At 37.7% G+C, this 21,775-nt stretch overlaps 1 protein-coding gene across 3 annotated transcripts in view; it reads left to right on the forward strand.

The window, feature by feature from the left end:
• Nucleotides 1–21,775, forward strand: part of LRBA (LPS responsive beige-like anchor protein) — a 609,418-nt gene that overhangs the window by 410,204 nt on the left and 177,439 nt on the right. For all 3 annotated transcript variants that reach the window (XM_058666763.1, XM_058666762.1, XM_058666764.1), the window contains exons 41-42: nucleotides 17,375–17,492; nucleotides 18,973–19,075. In XM_058666763.1, the coding sequence (XP_058522746.1) occupies nucleotides 17,375–17,492; nucleotides 18,973–19,075 (221 nt within the window). The remainder of the gene's footprint in view (nucleotides 1–17,374; nucleotides 17,493–18,972; nucleotides 19,076–21,775) is intronic.

Below are 21,775 nucleotides of genomic sequence, written 5' to 3' on the forward strand. Positions count from 1 at the left end.
AGGAACCTGAACAATTGGGCCGTCTTCCACTGGTTTTCCCACATGTGTTAGCACAGAGCTGGATCAGAAACAGAGCATAAAGGACACTTGTACCCTAATGGGATCTTGGTATCAAAGGTGGTGGTTTTACCTGCTTCACCACAGTGCGGGCCCCTTAGATGACATTTGGATGAGACTCAGGCCTTAGATTTTTGAGTTGATGTTGGAAGGAATTAATAATGAGCTTACTGGATTGGAATAAGTATATTTAACATGTGGACTAGGGGTAGAGTGCTATGAACTGAATCTCCCCTAAAATTAATGAGTTGAAATTTAATTCTCATTGTGATAGTATTAAGGAGTTTAGTCTGGGCTTACATTTGAAGGGAGCAGTACTCTCTTAGCTTTCCACCTTCCATTTTCCACCTTCCATTTTCCACCATGTGAAAACAGAGCAACGGTACCATTAGGAGAGCCAGGATTTCTGCCTGGACCACAAGGCCCCTCAAAGCATCCTCTGAAATTTATGTGCAGGAAACCATGCATCCTCATCAGTGCTTGTATAACGGATGCCTGCAGTTTTAGCACCACATGGTTACAAGTAAATTTTGCCACTTACAGCTACCAGGGTTCTCTGGAGCCAGAGCTAAGGCAAGCAAGGAGCATCACCCTGGACTGCAGGGAGCAGAGGCTCAGTGTGGTGTTGCCCAGAGGCCCAGTGTTCCCTACATGTCCTGGAATCCTGAGCAGCTGGGCTCCTCCCATGAAACCATTTTAGGCTCAAGGGCCTGGCAGTCTGGACCTGGGATTGGTGTGGCAATCCTTTAGGACAGCCCTTGGTTTCCTTCTGTCTGTACTATTCTCATCAAGTGGTCACTTGACCCACCATTGGTTTCCCTTTTCTTAAAAATTTTTAATTAAAATAAAGAGAACGTATTTCACCTGTTTCATAGGTGCAATTTTAAGAAGACAACTGTATTTCCTTCCCTCTTTCCCTCCTTCATTTCCCTTCTTTCCTTTCTTTAACTTTTGCAGAAACACAATTTCAAAGAATTCTGAATCACAGGATTATTACACCACTGATTATAAAATTCAACAAGTAGAAAGATCATAGATTCGTAGGAGTATAAACCAGATCTAAAAGCAACAACCAAATTGACAGGGTGACCATTCATTCCTAATTTTTTTTTTTGGCATTCTTTATTAACTGTCCTGTTTCAGAGAAAACGTATATTAGTGCTTCCAGACTGGCTTGTTTCACTAAGCATGGTGGTTTCCGGTGACATCATTCCGATGTATGCATCCTACGTTTCCTTTATCCAGTCATCTGTTGGTAGACATCTGCCACCCTTGATTTTCAATCCTAAACACACATTTTAAAATCTTTGTATGACCTGGCTGTAAATATTTGTAACATCCTGCGTTTCTGGTGGCTTTAAATTCTACCTTAGCTTGTTTCTCTCTTTAAAAATTTTACTAGAAGCGTTCAAGTAAACCAGGTAGTTTGGTTAGAGATTTCTTATGCTTATTACTCTAGTTAACTATTAAATTTTGAATAGTAAGTATGAACTTAGAAGCTTTACAGTTGACATTTAAAGATTTATTTATTTGAAATTTAAAGTTAAAGAGAGAGACTGGGCCAGGCTGAAGTTAGAAGTCTTGAACTACACCCAGTTCATGCATGTGGGTGACAAATGCCCAGGCACTTGGTGAGTCTTCCTTTGCCATCCCAGGCACATCAACAGCAAGTTTTGTTTTGTTTTGTTTTTTTTCCTGGCATTTACTTGAAAACTGTTCTAGTAAGTATCATGAACTAGTTCCAAATTCACTTTGAGACTCTGGGGTATTTAAGCATCACTGTGCTATTGATACCAGTTTTTCTTCTTGCTCATTTGTGCTGCCACTACAAAATACCTGATTCTGAATAAATTATGAACAATAGAAATTTATTCCCTCACAGCTGTGGATATCGGAAAGTTCTGTATCAAGGTGCCAGCAGGTGCTTTGTATGATGCAGGTCCATTTGTCAGAGACAGCCACAGAAAGGAGACATGAAACTACAGGTAGTTTTTTTTTTTAATGGTAACATTGGAATAAAATCTGGAGTTTAATAAATAGCAAAAATAATACATGCAAAAAAACCCTTCTGAGAAAATAAAACTTCTATAAATATGTTAAATTGAAATTTTGGTAAGAAAACCATTAAAAGAAAACTTAACTGATATCTTTTGTGAAAATAGCTTGGAAAAAAAAAACCCTTAAAAAAAAGAATAGAAAATCAAAATCAGCCGTACTTACTGCGGGCAACCATCAAAAGCAGGTAGCCGTTTGCCTATCTGGAATATAGGCTTATTTTGAATAATCACTACAGCCCACCATGAACAAAGGGGAAATCTCATTGCAGTAGATGTTGGGAGAAAAACTGGCAAAATTCTGTACCTGATAATGATAAGACTCTTAACAAAGTGGAATAATACTTTATCAGCCCGGAACAGGTCACTGCAAAATCTCCAGGTAATATTTAATGGTAAAACCTGAATGGTTTTTTTCTTAGAACTGAATCCATATGGATAATATCCATATTCACCATTTTTTAATTCAACAGTGTGCTAGGTTTTCAGCCAGTTCAAGAGCATAGGTAATAGAAATAAAAACCAGATGAACTGCATAGAAAAAATGAAACTAACTTTATATGTAAGCAGTCCTGTTATGCGTGGAGAGAATACCAAAAGTACTTGGAACGTTCTGCCAATGGGGCTAAGTGGTTTTTCTCAACAGCCACATGATAAGAAATTAAGAAATTTGAAGTTGTTTTCCACAACTGAAAATAGAAATATCAAATACTATTTAGAGTAACATTAGAATACTTGAGCATCTTAGGGAAAATTTATTGAAATATGTATAATACCTACTAAAAATATGATCTATTGTGTGAGAAAATAAACTTAAATAAATGAAAAATATGACAGGTTCATAGATTGAAGCGATGTCACTTTTCCCCAAACTTATCTATAGATTCAGCTGAACATCATTCAAAATTTTAGTAGCCATTTTGGAGAAATTGACAGATTGACTTTAAAAATATATTTATAGAAGACACAAAGACCCAGAAATCATTTATCATTGCAGAAGGCAGATGGCTTGATTATGAAACAGACAAAATAGGCAAACCTCAGAAAATATCTTCATTTTTTAAAAAAAGATTTACTTAGATTTCAGCATCCTATATGGACACCGATTTTTGCCTGCCTGACTTCTGATCCCAATCCGTGCTAATTGCCTGTGAAGGCAGTGGAGCATGGTCCAAGTGCCTGAGCACCTCCACCCATGTGGGAGAACAAGAAGAAGCTCCTGACTCCTGGCTTTAGACCTGCTGAGCTCCAGCCGTTGCTGTCATTTGGGAAGTGAGATAGCAGATGGAAGGTCTCTCTGTTTTTCTCTAACTGCTTTTTAACATCAGAATTTCAAAGAAAAGACAGAGGGAGGGAAGGAGAGGATGAGAGAGAATAAATGAGTAAGTCTTCCATCTGCTGATTCGCTCACTAAATGACCGCAGCAGCTAGAGCTGGGCTAATCCAAAGTCAGGAGGCTTGAAAGTTCTGCAGCTCCCCAGCATGGGTCATCCACCACTGCTTTCCCAGGTAAATTAGGAAGGCAGTTGAGAATGTGAAGCCACCAGGACTTGAACAGTGCCTTTACGGAATGCTAGTCTTGCAGGCAGTGGCTTGACCCTCTATGCCAAAATGCTGACTTCTGGTTCTATCTTCAAAACTTACTTGTATCTACTAACTATTATACACAAAAACCAAAAAGATACCTCAATAGAACAAATGCTTAGAAGATGTGATTGGGGGCTTTTGGAAAGCGTATGGATAGTCACTTGGTGCATGACTATGTTCATTATTGAAGCTTGGAAAACAGCAGCGAGATTACTATGCACCCACTGCTCTCTGAGGTGCATTCGCAGAAAGCTGGACTGGAAGCTTTTGTAGCCAGCAGGTGAAGCAGCATTGCAGCTGCGCTGTGTGCATCCTGACTGGTGGCCGGGCCCACCCCTAGCGCTGATGTTTTGATAGAAGGGCTATGATCCGTGTCTTTTCATATTGAACTACCTCTTTAGTCCAAGCAAATATCTTCCTTGCTGGATTCCATTTGTGATGGCTTATTTGGAGATATTATATCTTTGCTTAGTGATGAAATTACTCTTTGTTTCCCGCCCCCCTTTTTGATAGTCTATCTTGCTTTTTAAGCTTTTGGCATTAAATTTGTACTGGTTTAATAAATGTGCTATGGGATTATCTTTTTTATTATCCCTCTGGCTTAGAATGATGATTTTAAGTATAGTTTAAAGTTATAGGTTAGATAAAGGTCAGCTTTGAACTCGTTATTGAGGTCCCCCCAAGGGCCAAATCATTGAACAGCCCCACATTGGGAGTTAGGAGTTTAGCATATGTTGTAGGAATACAAACCTGCATTCTGCAAAACGCATCCACATTTTTGTTCTTAAAATAGTTTCTTTCTAAAGTGAACTATATAATAAATTCCAGATCCCTTAGTGCTTGTGAGCAGTCAGCTCAGTAGCAGTCTGTAAGATGGACAAGTTGTGTCAGCCTTGCTCAGGGTGTGTCCAAATGCCCCGCCAAGGACTGATGCAAAGTCCATTTTCTAACATATGTGGAGATCTGTCTTTTCTATTCCACTTTAAAGCCAATGCTAGAAGCAAGAAACGGGGGTGAATTAATTTTTGCTTAAGCTGTTAATCTCATCATTTTCTTTGATCTATATTTGCTAAATTCTATAATGTACCAGGTACTGTGTGATTAAAAAAATAAATGGTAGGTATGTAACACTTGAGTTCATGTTCAGAACCAGAAATCCACACAAACTGGAGTTCAGCTTCAAACAAGCTTTATTGGGAGCGCTCCTGGGGGAGGTTCACTGGTCCAGTACAGACAGTCGGCCAGAGAAGTTGCGTCTGGGGGATGTGAGGGATCGTTTTTATCACAAGGTGGGGTTTGGGGGACAAAGGATTGTGCCTTATATGGTGCTATAGAGAGCTGTAGGTTCCCTTCAACCTTGGTGAATCCATACATCACTGCTGGCCCAGGAGGGGACTGCCTTCTCCAGGTGCAACCTTATCAGCCACCCTTCTCAGCCTCCTGCTAGGCTGTCCCTCACCTACCCCAGCTGGGCCTTACAATGCACTGACTACCTCTAATGAATTCATTGCTGAGTGAGGGGAAATTTTAAGTACATGGAGTTTCTTCTACTAAGCCTGTTGTATCACAGCAGTGGGGAGTTGAGTTGAGTTTGGGGAGTCAAAGGTCTTTGGAAACCTCATTTTGGCCTTTTAAAAATAAGTCATTTACTGTGCTGGAAATATCATAGATTGGCTTGGAGCACAGCATTAGAAGTCTGGTATCCCAGACCTTCTATGCCCAATTTTTAAGGTTTTTGTTATTTATCAGATGCTTTATCTGCATCTCTTTATATAATTATACAGTGTTTATACTTCATTTTCTTATGTGATGCATCGTGTGTATTGATTTGTGTATGTTGAAACATCCCTGCATCCCTGGAATGAATCCCACTTGGTCAGTGGGTTACGACCAAAAAAAAAGAAAGAAAAAAAAGTCTGGTATCCTTGGCTATGCAGGTATGTGATATTTAACTAAATTATCCAGTCTTTCTAAAGTCTGTTTCCTCATTTATGAAATGATAAGCACAACACCTATTTGACAGTGCCACTTTGAGGATCAGCTGAAATAACTGAAATGGAGCACTTAACACAGTTCTGACTATATAATGAGCTTTATTTAAATTGTGTTTACTGCTGCTGTTGCTGCTGCTGCTGCTGCTAGTATTATCTGCTGTTACTGTAATCCAACCACTCTCACCATTGCCTCTACTGTGTGCATTAGAAGAGGTTACATTCCTGGTGAAAGAGCAGTAGAAACACATTAGATATGTAAGCATGAAACAGCATATTATGGTTGAAAAAATTATATTTCGTGGTATAACTGGAACTTAAGATTCATGAATGCAAATAGTCAAGGATGATAACTTACTGTGTCAGTTTTGGCAAATATGACCAATAGCAGAAGGATCTCAGTAGCAAAAGGGAGACAGGAATCTATTGAACTTGTTAATCAGTGAGAAGCCAATGAGATCAAAGGAATGAGGTCCGGGATTTAGGATGACTGCAGTTTCTGTATGCTTTTCCTGCTGTTTGTGTCACTGTTTACCAACAGACAATTGTAGGATAATAATGAACTCTTGTTTAGACATTAAATTTGAGGGTTTGGGGCCCAGCATGATAGCCTACTGGCTAATTCCTTGCCTTGCATCCACTGGAATCCTGTATGGGCACTGGTTCGTGTCCCGGCGACCCCATTTCCCATCCAGTGCCCTGCTTGTGGCCTGAGATAGCAGAGGACAGCCTTGGGATCCTACTCCCTCATGGGAGACCTGGAAGAAGCCCCTAGCTCCTGGCTTCAGATTAGCTCTGGCCATTGCAGCCGCTTGAGGAGTGAAGCAGTAGACGGAAGATCTTCCCTGTGTCTCTCGTCTCTGTATATCTGCCTTTCCAATAAAAAAATTTAAAAATAAATCTTTTAAAAATTTTTGAGGGTTTAGAGGACACTGTTGTAGAACCTACCTTGTTTAATATAGTGGCTAAAAACTGTCTTATTTCTATGTCTTGTATCCCTGTGTTTTTATAGAACGAGTGTTTGTTGAAATCTTTCAGTGTTAAGTATGAACACTGAGAATTCAGCTACTCTACTAAAATCAAGTTGGAATACACTACTCCGGGAAAACTGATGTAGACATTTTTGAGAAGTGTGAGGGGAAGCTGTGTATACTCCGTGATAAACTTTCTCTTAGTATTTGAGAAAACATAGGACCCATTTAGTTTTTATTTTTAAGATTTATTTTATTTTTATTGCAAAGTCAGATATATAGAGAGAGGAGGAGAGACAGAGAGAAAGATCTTCCGTCTGATGATTCACTCCCCAAGTGACCGCAACAACCGGTGCTGCGCCGATCCAAAGCAAGGAGCCCAGAGCTCTTCTGGGTCTCCCAGGAGACCCAGGATCCCAAGGCTTTGGACCATTCTTGACTGCTTTCCCAGGCCACAAGTAGGGAGCTGGATGGGAAGTGGGGCTGCCGGGATTAGAACCAGTGCCCATATGGGATCCTGGCACGTTCAAAGTGAGGACATTTTAGCCACTAGGTCATGGTGCCAGGCCCTGGGACCCAGTTAGTTTATAGGATATTCACAATAAATCTGAAGACAAGGATGTCTTTGATTGGTTTAACTATTTTAGCAGAAACGTTTGTTGGATTTTCATGTCTTTTCGATGTGCTTGTCTGATTTTGACACCTAAGTAATGTTAATGTCAAGAATGAGCTGGCAAGTATTTCACCCTGTCTGTTATTCTGATAAACTTTGTATCGAATCAGTACGCTAAACTGGTTGGTATAATTTGCAATGGGGCTGTCTTTATGGGAACTTTTTTCCTTTTTTTTTTTTTTTCTTACTTAAGGGGAAGATTGAAAATGCAACTTCATTTTCTTTAATAGATTTTCATGTTATCTATTCTTGAGGGAGCTTTGGTAATTTCTGTCTGTCAAGACATCTATCCATTGCATTAAGGTTGTCTTCTTTAATATACTAGGGTGTTCCTGATACTGGCATTTCTAAGTGTTGATGTTGTTGATTTGTTTTCTCTCTTATTTCCTTCTCAGTCTGCTCAGAGGTGCATCCATTTTACTGATTTTTTTTTTTAAAGTATGGTTTTTCTTGGTTCCACTGAATTTTGAAAGATTTCCTTGTTTATTTGAAAGGCTGAGTGAGGGGAGCATAGAGGAGTGGAGACAGAGCGCGAGAACTTGTATCAGTTGACTATTTCCCCAACTCGCAGCAGTGACTGGGCCTGATCCAGCTCACAGAAAGTGTACCCTGGGGTCTCACGTGGCGGGCAGCAGGCCAAGTTCTTGGGCCTTCTCCTGCTGACTTCTCAGTTGTGGAAGCAGTGTACACATGTATGCATATAATTTGAATATGTTCAATTTTCAAATGCCTGGGTTTCAGTCCAAAACATATTCTGTGTTTGTTTATGTGTCTTGCACTTGGGTTCTCTAAATGTCAGTTAGCTCTCATTGGTCAATCAATGGTCTCATTCAGGTCTTCTACATTTTTTTTAATTTATTAATTTTCATCCTACTAGTGAGAAAGGAATATTGGAATTGGTTTATATTGTGGATTTATGTTGCTCCTTTCGGTTCTCTGCTTCCGTCTCTTGTACTTTAAGATGCTGTTATTCAGTCTGTAAGCAAGACAGTTGGTGAGATAATCTACCATCATTAGAAGACTTTATCCCTAAGAATATGTTTCATGGAAGAATTTTCTCTGTATTTCCTTCTCTGAATATATCTGCCTTCCCAATAAGATGGATAAATCTTAAACTAATAATAATTTAAAAAGTTCTGTTTTGGTTTTCCATTCTCCCCTGCCACCTAGTTTTTTTTCTGCTTGCTTGTGTGAGTACCTTCACTGAGTCTTAGACTGTGGGTGGTTTGTGAGTTGGAACTGCATCTCACAGATAGTTTCTTCTGTTTCCCGGGATTGTGAGTAAAGGTTGACAAAGGCCAGCCTCATTAAAGACCCCAGTCCAGTATGAACTCCAGTGTGCTGAGCAATGGGCAACAGTAAGAACTTAAGCACTTCAACAGGTTACATCACACAGCTTACTTAAACTGTATTTAGAATGTTTTGTAAAATACAAATCCTCTAAGGAGAAAGCTTTATTGATAGTTACATCTGAAGTCGAATGTGAGCATCATGTTCAGGTTCATGTTCCATTGTGGATGTAATTAAAAACTTGCACTGTTCATTTATAATCATTCGGTACCAAGTCAGTCAAGGATGTCATGCATGGTAAGAAGAAAGCTGAAAACATTAAGAAAAAAAAAGAATAGGAAGAAAAGAAAAGGTGAAAAGGCCTTTCATCTGATAGTCAATAAAAATTGACCTGGAGATTTTAGATCTTAAGTATCAAGTTCTGTGTAAATTTTTCTTTTCCATTTTGATTTGTTCATTTGTTTACTTCCCTTCTCTGCTATCCTTGAAGGCAAGGGGAAAAACCCAAACAGATTTCTTGAATGTTAACAAAGGTTTTCCCATTAGTTTGGTAAAATAGTTGAGATGTCAGACAGTTTCCTCTGACTGGAGAATTTTGTTTAAATAGAAAGAAAAGGCTATTGATCCCAATGCGAGTTGGAGACGGTTCCTAAAGAGATCATTGTCATGGAGTAGAGAGATAGCATGTGAAATATTTCACTATCTTTAAAATTAGTCAGTAGTATTAGTTCAAGTTTAAGCTTATTTTTAAACAGTAGAAAGCTTGTGATCATATCATCAGTGTTTGGAATAATAGACAATAATATTTTATAGCTTGAATTCTGCATGATACTTTCCCAAGTTTCCAAGAAGTGACTAGGAATATTTTCTAAAGGGAAAAATCATAATTTATAATTTTCCACATACCATTCTTAAAGAGTTAAGGATAAGTACTTTTTTTTATTAATCACATTGCATTATATGACAAATTTTTATATGCACTGGGATTCCCCCCACCCCTCCCCAAACCCTCCCCACAAGGTGGATTGCTCCACCTTGTTGCAGTACCATAGTTCAAATTCAGTTGAGATTTTTTTCATTGGAGGTATTTACCAAGCATAAAGTCCAGCATCTTATTGTCCTGGTAAGATCAATGGTTTCTTGGTGAGACCATCACTGGTCTGAAGGTGAATCCAGCAGAATATCAAGGGATAAGTACTTTTAAGGCAAAGCAATTTGCATATTGTTAGTATTAAAACTACAAAAGTTAATTTGAATGTAGAAAGTGTCCAAACATTTTGGAAAAAAGCCAATTTGGAAAAATATCTTAAAAAAAGCCAATTTAGAGAAATGTCTTTGTTGGACTTATTTCTAGTTTGAAGAGCATAGATTAATGCATAAATGGTATGCATAATTGTGTACAACTGGTCTTATTAATAAAAGATTATTGCTGTAATTAATTTCTCAAGGTGCTGTTTGAATTAGGCAAAACTATTTGATAAAGGTAATAAAAACATGTTAAAATGTCAGACTGTCTTTCAGTAACATTTTTACTAGATGAAAATTTTATATGAAAAATTCTGTTTTATGCATATCAAAGGTAATTCTGTATCTCCTCTACCAAAAATCAGATGGTACCAGTTCACACTGTGTGTGCTAAATCTGGCGTATGGCTTTGTTTTTGTTGTGCTTGGGTTTTAAAAGGTCCCTTGAAGCCCAGGCTCCTTGATTTTAATTCAGATACTTAAGTTCATTCTGTTCCTTCTCTTTGAGTTTTACAGTTCAAAATCCAGGTAGCTTGATTTTAATTCACATATTTAAGTTCTGCTCCTGTTGAGTGAGTTTCACATGTGCTGCCATGAAAGGAGAAATCAAGTGTACTCCCATTATTGATAGTGTTCCTGAATATCCTTTTTTTGGTATAATTTAGATTCTGTCTTCATAAAAATTTGTAGGTATTATAAGAACTGAGTTTAGAATGAGTGGGCAAAGAAGTAAATACTTTCTCTTTTTCATTGCTGCATTTTACTTTTGACTTATTAAGGTATATATTCCATTCCAGTTCAGTGGAGATGGCTTTTATGAAGTATCATTTAGAATACAAATTGTTTTTAAGCTGAGGAATATTTAAATTTAAAATAAAACAGGACCAAGTGAAGAGTCTGGATTATTTACAGGCCTGGAGCCTAAAGGTACATCACACCGGCACAAATATTAAATTATGAAATGGGAATTTCAGTTTGCCATAAATCTGTCCACTCCAGCAGCTCAAAGTAAAGTAGTTTTACCCATCTAAAGCAACATCAATTTGCCAGTCCGTGCTTCATGTATCAAAGAGCGTCCTGTGAAAATATCAATATCATTGGTTAATATAAATGAAATTAATTTTTAAAGCTGGGCTAAAGGTTGACATCTGAAAAATTGCATTACTTTGCAGAAGAGAAATTTCTGTCTTCTAGTGAAATTTCAGGTCATGAGGGCAAGTAATTTTCACAATCTTCAATGGGAGCCAGTGAAATATGAACTTCATTGTCACCTAGCCCCAAAGCGATAAGATAAAATGAGCTGATACATCATTTGCTGTGGTTTTATCATCTCCCTCAGTAATTGGAAGAGAAAACACAAGAGCGTGTGTGTTTGTGAGTTCCCCTCCTGCCCCTCCCAGCTGCCCCATCCTCCACACCCAGGCTAAAGCCATTTTAGCCCAATCAATACAGAGGTCATAGAATGCATTTTATTTATATATTTTTAATTTTTCATGCTGACTAAAACTGCCAAGCAGAGCATTAGAGTAATGAATATGTTTAATTGAATTTGTCACCCATGAAAATGCTGAGGCGAATACCATACTACATCGCAGGACCAGTAAGCAGGAGGAAATGACACTGGAGACCAAAAATAGTAAATGACTCATAATTAATTTAAAAGATTAAATTAATTTTATACTTCATAGCTTTCACTTTTGTTATTATCTTGTCCTTTGTGAAGTTTGGGGACATCATAGGCTTGCATGGGTATAGATGTAATAACAAATTTACCATCCTGAAGTTTCACCAGAAGCAACCGAGCATCATGCTCACATGCCAAAGGGACTTCTGAAAATTTTTCTAAATATTATGTCTTTAAAAACTATAAGGTTGGGCTCGGCAGCGTGGCCTAGTGGCTAAGGTCCTCGCCTTGATCCCATATGGCCGCTGGTTCTAATCCCGGCAGCTCCACTTCCTCTCTATCTCTCCTCCTCTCAGTATATCTGACTTTGTAATAAAAATAAAATAAATCTTAAAAAAAAAAAACTTTAAGGTTGATGCTGAAATAAATCATTAAACCATAGTTCATTATTGTTAGAAGCTAGATATTGTTTTTCGATGTCAAGTTTCAGAGAAAACTATACAAAAGTTAAAAAAAAGTTACCATAGTGATCCAACTTGAAAATATTTGATTAAAATTACTTTATACTTATCTATTCAAATCAAAAAAATAAAAATTATATTTTGCTTATTAGGTTTAGGACATTTTTCTTACATAGAAGTACCTATGCAGTTTAGAACTAAAATTTTAAATACCATTGTTGCTGCATATGATCTGTATTCTTTAACCAAATTCTCAGAAATTAATATGGAATTGTTTGAAAGAATGAAACTGTTTTGGAAATTAGGAGCCAGTTGAGATACGGTTTACTAAACTAGTTTAAAAACTAAGGATAGTATTTTTTTAAAAAACCTTTTTAATTGAAAAATTCTTTTTGATTATTTTTTTAAGTATAGCACATATTATCACCCTTTAGTATTATCTCTGTTTAGGATTTTGGCAACTTCTAAAATTCTTTTAGGACAACTTTAGTTTTTTAAACAAAACTTCCTTTTCACTTATATAAAACATACATCACTTTAACTTTTCACTTTTAAAAATGCTCACTATTCAATAAGAGTACAATGTAAAAATAGGTGTATATTTCTATTTTTTTTTTCTTTAGTGAGGATGAAAAGACCAAAGACTCGTGTCTGGATAGATTGATAAACTTTTGCAAATTGGCTGGTTAACGAAAAATTCAGGAATATTTTAAGAATAATGCAGCAAGGTGAAAGAATTCCTCACTTAGTATAGTATCTGTATTATAGAAGGAAGAAATGTTTGTATTGTTTGGGGAAAATAATGTGTTCTTTTTCAGAAGGCACAGCTTTGAATAATTTTCAGGAATTATGTTTGATTTTGTAATATAAAGAATCCATTGCAAAGAGTCCATTATGTGTATGTGTATATTATATATATGCAAGTATATCGTGTGTGTGGGTGGGTGGGTGTGTGAAAACACTAATTTCCTTTGCTTCTCACACTCTTAATGCAGCCTTAACTAATAAACCAGCTTTGTTCAAACAGGCCATTAAAAAATTAAAAGTTGAATTCAATAATAATAATTATAAAAGAAGGTGGCAAACGTTCAAAGAGAGGGCCGTGGACGCAGGCTTTCAAGCCATTCTGGACCTGGGGTCATAACTGCAGAGCAATGGTAATGATACCGTTTCCATAGCAACTGATTCATCAGAGGGCTAGACCTCTGTCTAGGGTGCTGTCAGCGTATGTAGAGTTTCAGTGAACAGAAAGTCCCAAAGAAGGGTCTGCTTCCACCTAATCCAGTTTTAATTGAACTCTGGAGACTTTGAAGTGCAGCCCCGGACCAGGCGTATCCTGTTCCAATCAGAAATGAACCTCTCTTGCCTAGCCAGACCTCAGCTGCTTTTCAGAATGAACACCTTTGCCTAATGAATACTTTGAAAGAAATATCGTATCAGTTTTAGCTAGTATTTGTTTAGGTAAGAGATTCTTCATTTCTCTTTTCAACTCCAACTAGTTTGACTGTAGCTGTAGAATTCCATTTTTTAAATCCCTTCTTTCAAGAAAAAAATGAGACTCATATTTTTGTGTAGGACTCTAAATTTTGATATCTGCAATATCCTGAAATAATTTTTCTGTCCTGTTTTTTTTTTCTCTTGACTTTAAAACCTTGTAATAGACTTTGAGAAGTACACAGTCATTTATATCTGAAGTATATAGAGCAATTCTAGATACTATTTGTGTGATTGTACTACTTGCGTAAAAACTTATGCAGAGATGGTTAACTTCAAAACAAGAAGAACAATTGATTGTGACAAAACAGGAAGGTGGGGGCAGGTGGGCTTGTACATAGGAATTTCAACAGTATCTGTCATTCTTTCATTAGTTTTTAAACTGTATGCAGTAACGTTTGGATTTTGTAAGGCTGAGTAGTGAGTGCAAGGGGATTATGTCATTTTATTTGGTTTTGAACATTTCTGACATTTGATAATAAAACAGATTTTACAGGAGCATGACACTTGTTATATTTCAAGTAGATCTTTGAATAACCATACTGTTTTGTAATGGAATATAAATTGAATCTTGATTTAGTGTATATGGTTCTGCTAATAAATGAAGTACTCTAGAGTGTAATTGAATCTTTAGTTGCATGACCATGAGTTTGCAATGAATAGCAACTTTGCTATTAACATCACATCTTATTTTATAACTTTGCAGGTACATGGGGTAGACTTCAGTCCGGTGTGTGTGTGTGTGTGTGTGTGTGTGTATATGATGTTCCTAGCAGATCTCAAAGCTTGCAGGTTTCTTGTTGTTTTCTCTTGCTTTCCTCCTCTTATAACCCAAGTGCAGGAAAACAAATGTGATTGAGTTGTAGTTGGACAAATATTTTAACCTTTTTTTTTTTTTTTTTAAGAAATGTGGTATGGACTTTTGGTTTGGAAAACCTGGGTGTAGGCCACATTCTGCCACTAACTTGCCAGAGTAATTTGTATTAAGTATGTAACATGTCTGGGCCTCATTTTTCTTAGAAATAGAATAGTTTTGAATGTTGATTTATAAGTGTTAGAGAACATATATTAGATTCTGTAATATTTTGTAAATCCAGGGTGGCAAGCTCATTTGTCAATGGAAACTAGGCAGGTAATAGCAAGTGAGTTAATACTTATTTCATATTAGCAATGAAGGAAGTGGAACTGTCAAAATGGAGAGTTCATGTGGCATATGGATTAAGGTTCACCACAACTTTCAGTTTTTCCTGAGAAGCCAAAACTCAGAATATTTATGTAATGTGCATTTTTTTTCCTCAATATTTTAAGCTACCTGACATTTTTTGAAAGCATTGTGTAGGCCAGCTAGAACAGTCATGGAGCCTCACTGTTCCAACCTGAAAGTGCCTGGAATCAAGTCGCAACCTTGGCTTCTGCCTCCATCTCCCCATCAGAGCAGACTCAAACATTCAAGTGCCTGACACTAACATGGGAGACTAGCTCTCAGCTCCTGGATCCAACCCATCCCAGAACTCATCATGTGTGTTTTGGGGGAATGAACCAGTGAATGGGAAAGCTTTTTCCCCTCTCTGTCCCCCTCTGTCTATCTGTATGTCTGTCGCTCTCTTTGCCTCTCAAAACGTGGATATATAAAAAATACCATACAGGCTAGGCAAAATTAATTTAGGCCATATATGGATCATTGATTACAATATATTTTCATTTCACTCAGTCACTCAGGGAAAAAAAAAAAACTACGTCTGGTTCAGTATTTTCCAGTACAGTAGAAATGGAGTGGATTCAGAATCTTTACTCCAATACAATTTATATGCTAGGGTTCTAGTGCAGCAGAGGCTATGGACAAGCCGGTACAATTACAGGAAGTGCTAATCTTCACGAAGAAAAGCCTGAAGAGTTTGGGGTGAGATGAGGTGATGACAGAGGAACCTGGGTTTGGATTGTACAGATGCCCTGAGCAGGTGACACAGAGCAGAAATCAGAATCTGAGAACAAGCGGACCACATGGAGACCTGGGGGCAGAGCATTCCAGGCAGAGCGGAAAGTAAGCACAACCTTGGGGGCCCCACAGCGGAATGAGTTTGGCTCATGAGAAGGATCCAAATGCAAGACTATATAAACAGTTCCGAAGAGTTTATTTTACATGTAATGGGAGGTCACTGGATGATATACAGGAGTGGTGTTATCTGATTAAGAAAAGGGTTTTTTTTTTTTTAATCACTGGTTGTAGATTTTAGAGGTAAGAACAAAAGAGAAGCCAAATGGGAGGCCACTGTGAACCCTTGTGGTGTAGACTGACGCCAGGTACCTATGGTCACAGTTAAAGAAAGGTATATATGCCAGTTCTGCTTTTTACAAATGTCTTGAAAGGCAGGTGTTGGTCCAGGACACACTCATCCCACATCACAGTGCCTGGTTCCAAGTCCAGGCTTGTGCTAATGTTCACACTGAGCACCAGCTGGTAGTGGCTCAAGCCCTGTCCACTCTGGAGACCTGGCTCGAGTTCCAGGATCTTGGTTTTGGCCTGACCTGGCCCTGTCTGTTGGCAGGCCTTTGAGGACTGAAAAATGAAGGCAGATCTCTGTGTCTCGACTAATATGAAAATAAAGAAGTAATTTTAAAATGTCTTTTGTCCACATTGAGCTTGTCTTGGTCCTTCACACCTGCTGGTTGTGTGACGGAGTCAGCAGGATTTCTGTCGGCACAGTCAGAATTGAGAGCTCATGTGGTGGTTACTTTTGGTTTTCAAAAAACACTCCTCCTTAGAACTGCACCCATTTTCCAGATCCGGTCGCGTGGAAACAGAATCATTTCTGTAGAGAAATGGAAACTCACACTTATTAAATTAATGAAGGGTTTTTTTTCCTTTTGGAAATTGCATTTCAATGTGAAGAATTTAGATTTGCTTGTGTTTGGGATTTGCAAAACAAAAATGATTAGAAATAGTTAGTGAAATGATAAATTCTTACTATTCATTGTTTTCCTTTCTTAGCTTATCCCATCTTTATTCTGCCTAAAAGATGATTTTCAAAGATGATTTTCTTTATGTTTTTGGTGGTAATTACTTCTGAAAGCTGTATCTTCATTTTTGGCCTAATTTGCTTGTCTAGGTTTTCATCATCTTTTGATAGTAAAAGCATCTTACTTTCTTTATTAATGTTATACAGTACTGCCTTAGAGAAATGCTGAATCTAGAATTCCCAACACTATTAAACTTCTGAAATGAACTTTTCGAAAAAAAAAATCTTGAATAACAAAGCAACAAAGTGGCTTAGTACTAAAGACAGGATTACTTTGAATTGGCGAAGTATTTTAAGCAATTGTGTCTGTCACATGGGGTGACAGGAGTTGTAACAAGTTACTCGGACAACCACATCCTCCATAGAAAGATTATGCTGAGATCATCTGCAGGTTTGTATTGAGCCTTGGCTGACAAAATGATACTTAACCTCATACAGTCCTTTCGCTTTCTGAGCGACTGTGTGCTTAAAAATGTGCATGCTTTGGGAGTCAGGAACTGTCCTGTGCAATATAAAACATGCAGAAAGTTCTATTGAGTAAATTATAATATTGGATGAAGCTGGATTGTATCTGTGTCTTTGGTATTCTTTTGAAGTCTTTTTATAACAAAACTACTTTTCACACTCAGTTGACACAATATATATTTTCTGAGAAGCAGTAGATTGTATAATTGTTTTAGACATTCAAATACATATTTATAATATAATGCTTTATAATCTGATACTGCTTTTGCATTAATATTCTTTTCCGTAAATTATAATTATAATTATTTTTGTTTTCCCTCTGAACTATTAACAGTAACTGTTAAATTCTTTTTTTTTTTGGTAGAAATTGTTGTTCTTTGTGAGGCCTTTTCTGCTTTAATTCTCATATTGTCACTTACTGGGGATTACTTTTTTTTCCTTGCTAGATCCTGGCCTATACAGAAGGACTTCATGGAAAATGGCTGTTCTCAGAGATACGATCAGTTTTTTCTCGTCGTTATCTTTTGCAGAATACAGCCCTGGAGATCTTTATGGCCAACAGAGGTAATGTGTTGCAGAAGTACCTTGTTACACAGCTAACTTCCCTCGTGCTAGGACTTCAGATTGGCGCATACAGCATTGTTTCCAATTAGATGGCATGTTGTCGTCTCCCCTCTGTCCTACTGACCCCGGACTTTGGATCACATGCATTGGTGGTTTTTTTCCCCGTGATCATTTTTAGTTCTGTTCATTTCTTTTCTGGCCATATTACTGATTGTGCAAAGCTTTATAAATATGAGGAGCAAATATCCATCGAATGAGGGCGTTTGCTTGCCTTTGGCGTTGCTTGGATGCTTCGGCTCCTTCTGGAAGGTGGCTGCCTCTAAGGCCAGGCAAGGATAAGCAAATGCATTTACTTGTTCTTCTATTATTAGAAACTTGAAGGTTAATGGTTTCTTATTTTTTTTCTGCAATCTGCAAGTAATCATTTTCTTAAACTTACACATAGTGAAATGTGTTTATGTATATGTTTTATTTTCTTCCATGACAATACAGCTCTAAGGAATAGAGTTCCTTGAGGGAAGGATGTTCTCCTGCCTAGGTGAACTTCTCCCCAGCATCTGCCTCTTTGCTGATGCACACATTAACCTTTCGGACAAAGTCATCAAGAGGGTGTTGACTGCTTTAGTTCCCTCTGCACTCTTCTTGCTGCAGAGGGATTGGAGCCTTCCGTGTTTGTGATTTGTTCATCCTGATTCGTTTTCCTGCTCTGATATATACTTGTGTCTGGAGTATACATTTCTGTAACCTTTTCCTCGTGGCTTGAGTCATCTGCCACGTCCTAGGATCATTTTTCCTCCCTGTAGCCAACGTAATAGTGGATTTACAAGGAACGCTCATATAAGTGATGAGCCGTTTTGTAGGTGCTTTGTGCATGATGGGTTATTTCGTTAGTTGTACTCTGCTGCTGGCACCAGTGTTTCAAGCCTGCAGCAGCATGGGTGCCTGTGCACCTGAGGAGGAGCACCTTGTGGGGGAGCACCTGTGGAGGGGCACCCAAGGAGAGCACCTTGTAGAGAAGCACCTGAGGAGGAGCACCTGGTGGGGGAGCACCTGAGGAGGAGCACCTGGTGGGGAGCACCTGTGGAAGATCACCTTGTGGGGGAGCACCTGGTGGGGGGCACCTGAGGAGGAGCACCTGGTGGGGGAGTACCTGGTGGGGGAGCACCTGTGGAGGAGCACCCGAGGAGAGCACCTTGTAGGGGAGCACCTGAGGAGGTAGATTGATAGTTGCAGTAAGAGGATCTCAGCATCATGTCACATTAATACAACAAGAATTGTACTAGAAATTCAGAGAATGTATAGGGAAGGGAAGGTACTATCTATGGTGAAACAGCTTAGAAGTGAAATGAACATTACCAGTGTTCAATGTTAGTAAAACTAAAAGTTGATCTGCATTGTAATGAAAGAATTCTGTTTGATATCTGAATTAAGGATAAATATTTTATTAGAATAAATTTTTTTTACAAATGATCTGTCATAGTTGCTGTAATGTTCAACTTCCCGGACCCTGCAACTGTAAAGAAAGTGGTTAACTATCTGCCACGTGTTGGAGTTGGAACCAGTTTTGGATTGCCTCAAACAAGGTACTGTTTCACGTGAGAGAATCATGAAAATTAATATTCTTATGACTCATCTCTGTTAATATTTCACTGGCACTAATCTGTGTCAATTTCCTTACATATTTTGAATGCATGACCCGTTTTATATTTCATGATAAATTATGCTTACTATTGTGTTAAGTTGTATTTTGAATAAATTGAATTGCAGTACTTAGCGCATCCCTCACAGTGTGAGCTCATGAATTAACCATGAAATGTTAAGGAACGCTAACATGTTAAGGAGCGCTAACATGAAGATATTTCACAAGATATACTTCTTATCTGTTTGATAGATAATGTAACTTTTTACATTTTAAAATATCTTTAGGAAAAAGCCATAAAGCATGTCATATCATGATACATGATTTTTACTCAAGTTCACATAATTTACTTATGCTTTGAATTTTGCTATTAAAAAATGTGCTAGCATTCCATATGGGCGCCAGGTCATCTTTTGGATACTCCACTTCCTATCCAGCTCCCTGCTTGTGGCCTGGGAAAGCAGTGCAGGACGGCCCAAAGCTTGGGACCCTGCACCCATGTGGTGACCTGAAAGATACTCCTGGCGTTGGATTGGCTCACCTCCAGTCATTGTGACCATTTTGGGGTGAGCCAGCAAATGGGTGATCTTTCTCTGTGTCTCTCCTCTCTATAAATCTGCCTTTCCCATAAAAATAAATAAATCTCAAAAAAGCAACTAAGTTTTTTTAAATGTAGTGTAATGTCACCGTGTTCTGAATACAGTAGCCAAAATGATGAGGCAAAAAACAATACCAAGTGTTAGGTCAGTTGTGGGATAACCAGAATTCTTACACTCCTGGGGAGGGAAAGTGTGTATTGGTGCAACCACTTTGGAAAAATCTTTGGAAATAGTCAGTAAAACTGAACATACATTGTGCCCTATAATTTGACAGTTTCATTCCTAGGAAAAGTTCCAACAGAAATGTGTACATATATTAACCAGAATGCATATACAAAAGTGTTCACATTAGCATGATCTGCATAGCCTCTAACTAGAAAAGACCCCAAATCAGCCAACAAAATGATGATTAATAACTTGTGGTATAATTGTACAATAAGAATATACAACAGTGAAAGTCAGTGAGTTATTGCTATATGCGACCTCATGGATGAGTTAAGTGAAGAAAGCCAAGACAAATGATTCTGCTTACATGACATTTCGAAATAGTTAAAACTAATCTCTGCTGGTAGTTGTCTGGATACCAAGTTATTTTTGCTGGTTGGGAATCCTCAGTTTATTTATTTTAAAATTTTAATGTTAAAATTAATTGTATGTGAGTGAAAGAGGTGTAGGAAAGAAAAAAAAACAGATAAGCATCTCAATCTACTTGTTCCCTTCCCAAATACCTGCAATAGCTCTGGCCAGACCAGGCCAAAGCCGGGAGCCTGGAACTCATTCTTAGTCTCCAACATGGGCATTTGGTTCTCAGGTACTTGGATGATTATCTGTGGCCTCTTAGGATGTGCATTAACAGGAAGTCACCATTGAGAGTTGAGCTGAATCCTAAAGCTCGGCCCTCTCATGGAATATGGATTACCCAAGCAGTGACTTAATGGCCATATCACGTGGCTGCCCTGTGAGTGATAATGCTTGAGTGGGGACATAAGAGAACTTTTGGAAGACTGATGAAGATCTGTTTCTTGAGTGACATGATGATTACCTAGGTTTATTTATTTTATAAAAGTGCATTAAATTTAATAACTTAGGTCTTATATGCTTTTATGTTATAGGATAATAAATGATTTCAAAATTTATCTGCAATCCAAATATTGTGAAATTGAGAACATTTTTTATGCCTAAAACATTCTGCCAGTGTAATTGGAATCGTTCACAAGCAGAGCTTTGCATTGCGTTTTTTCACTTAGTGGACCTTGTGTGTGAGATTCCTACATTTTTACAGTTTTTTTTTTTTTAATTAAACTAAGCTCAAAATTAGTAGAAGGAAAGAAGGGGAAAAAATTGGGCAGAAAAACAAAATTGGGAACTATAAAAACATGTTCAAGATCAATGAAATTAAGGTTGTCTCTTTTGGAAAGGATAACCAAAATCAGATCTGTGGCTAGATTAGAAAAGAGAGGTGACTCATTACAGTAGAAACCACAGAAGGGTGCTTCCTGATTTCCCAACAGAAATCATCATAGGTTTCTTTTAGTGTGAAAAAATTTAAAATTTGTACATCACTTTTTCGTATTATGCATTTTCTATGAACTTTTTACGTAGCCTTGTGCATTGTGGAATTATTACTACGATAAAGGTTGTCAACAAACCATCATTTCAGATCAGTAACTCTTTTTTTTTGCGGTGAGAACATTTATAATTTATTCTCTCAGCTGATATTCAGTATTCCATTAGCTATTATGATGTTGTGTTATTGTCATTGTTCTACCGTTAAACCAATATCTTCTCATGCCTCGATTCCCTTGTTCCTGACAGCTAAGTAATCCTGTTTCCTTTGGTAGCAAATATGAAGTGAACGTCAGTATAATTTAGCTAGCTATTTTAAGGATTGGGAAGAATGAAGACAACTAGAATTTTCCTACTGACTGAAGCCTATTAGCAATGGAAAATTTATATTTTACTTTTATCATAGCTAATTAGGCATTGATTTGAGATAACTAGTGTGAGTGTTTGAAAATTCAAACATCCGAGTAGTAGTGAGGATG

Source organism: Ochotona princeps, chromosome 7 (genome assembly GCF_030435755.1).
Source record: "Ochotona princeps isolate mOchPri1 chromosome 7, mOchPri1.hap1, whole genome shotgun sequence".
Classification (NCBI taxonomy): Eukaryota; Metazoa; Chordata; class Mammalia; order Lagomorpha; family Ochotonidae; genus Ochotona; species Ochotona princeps.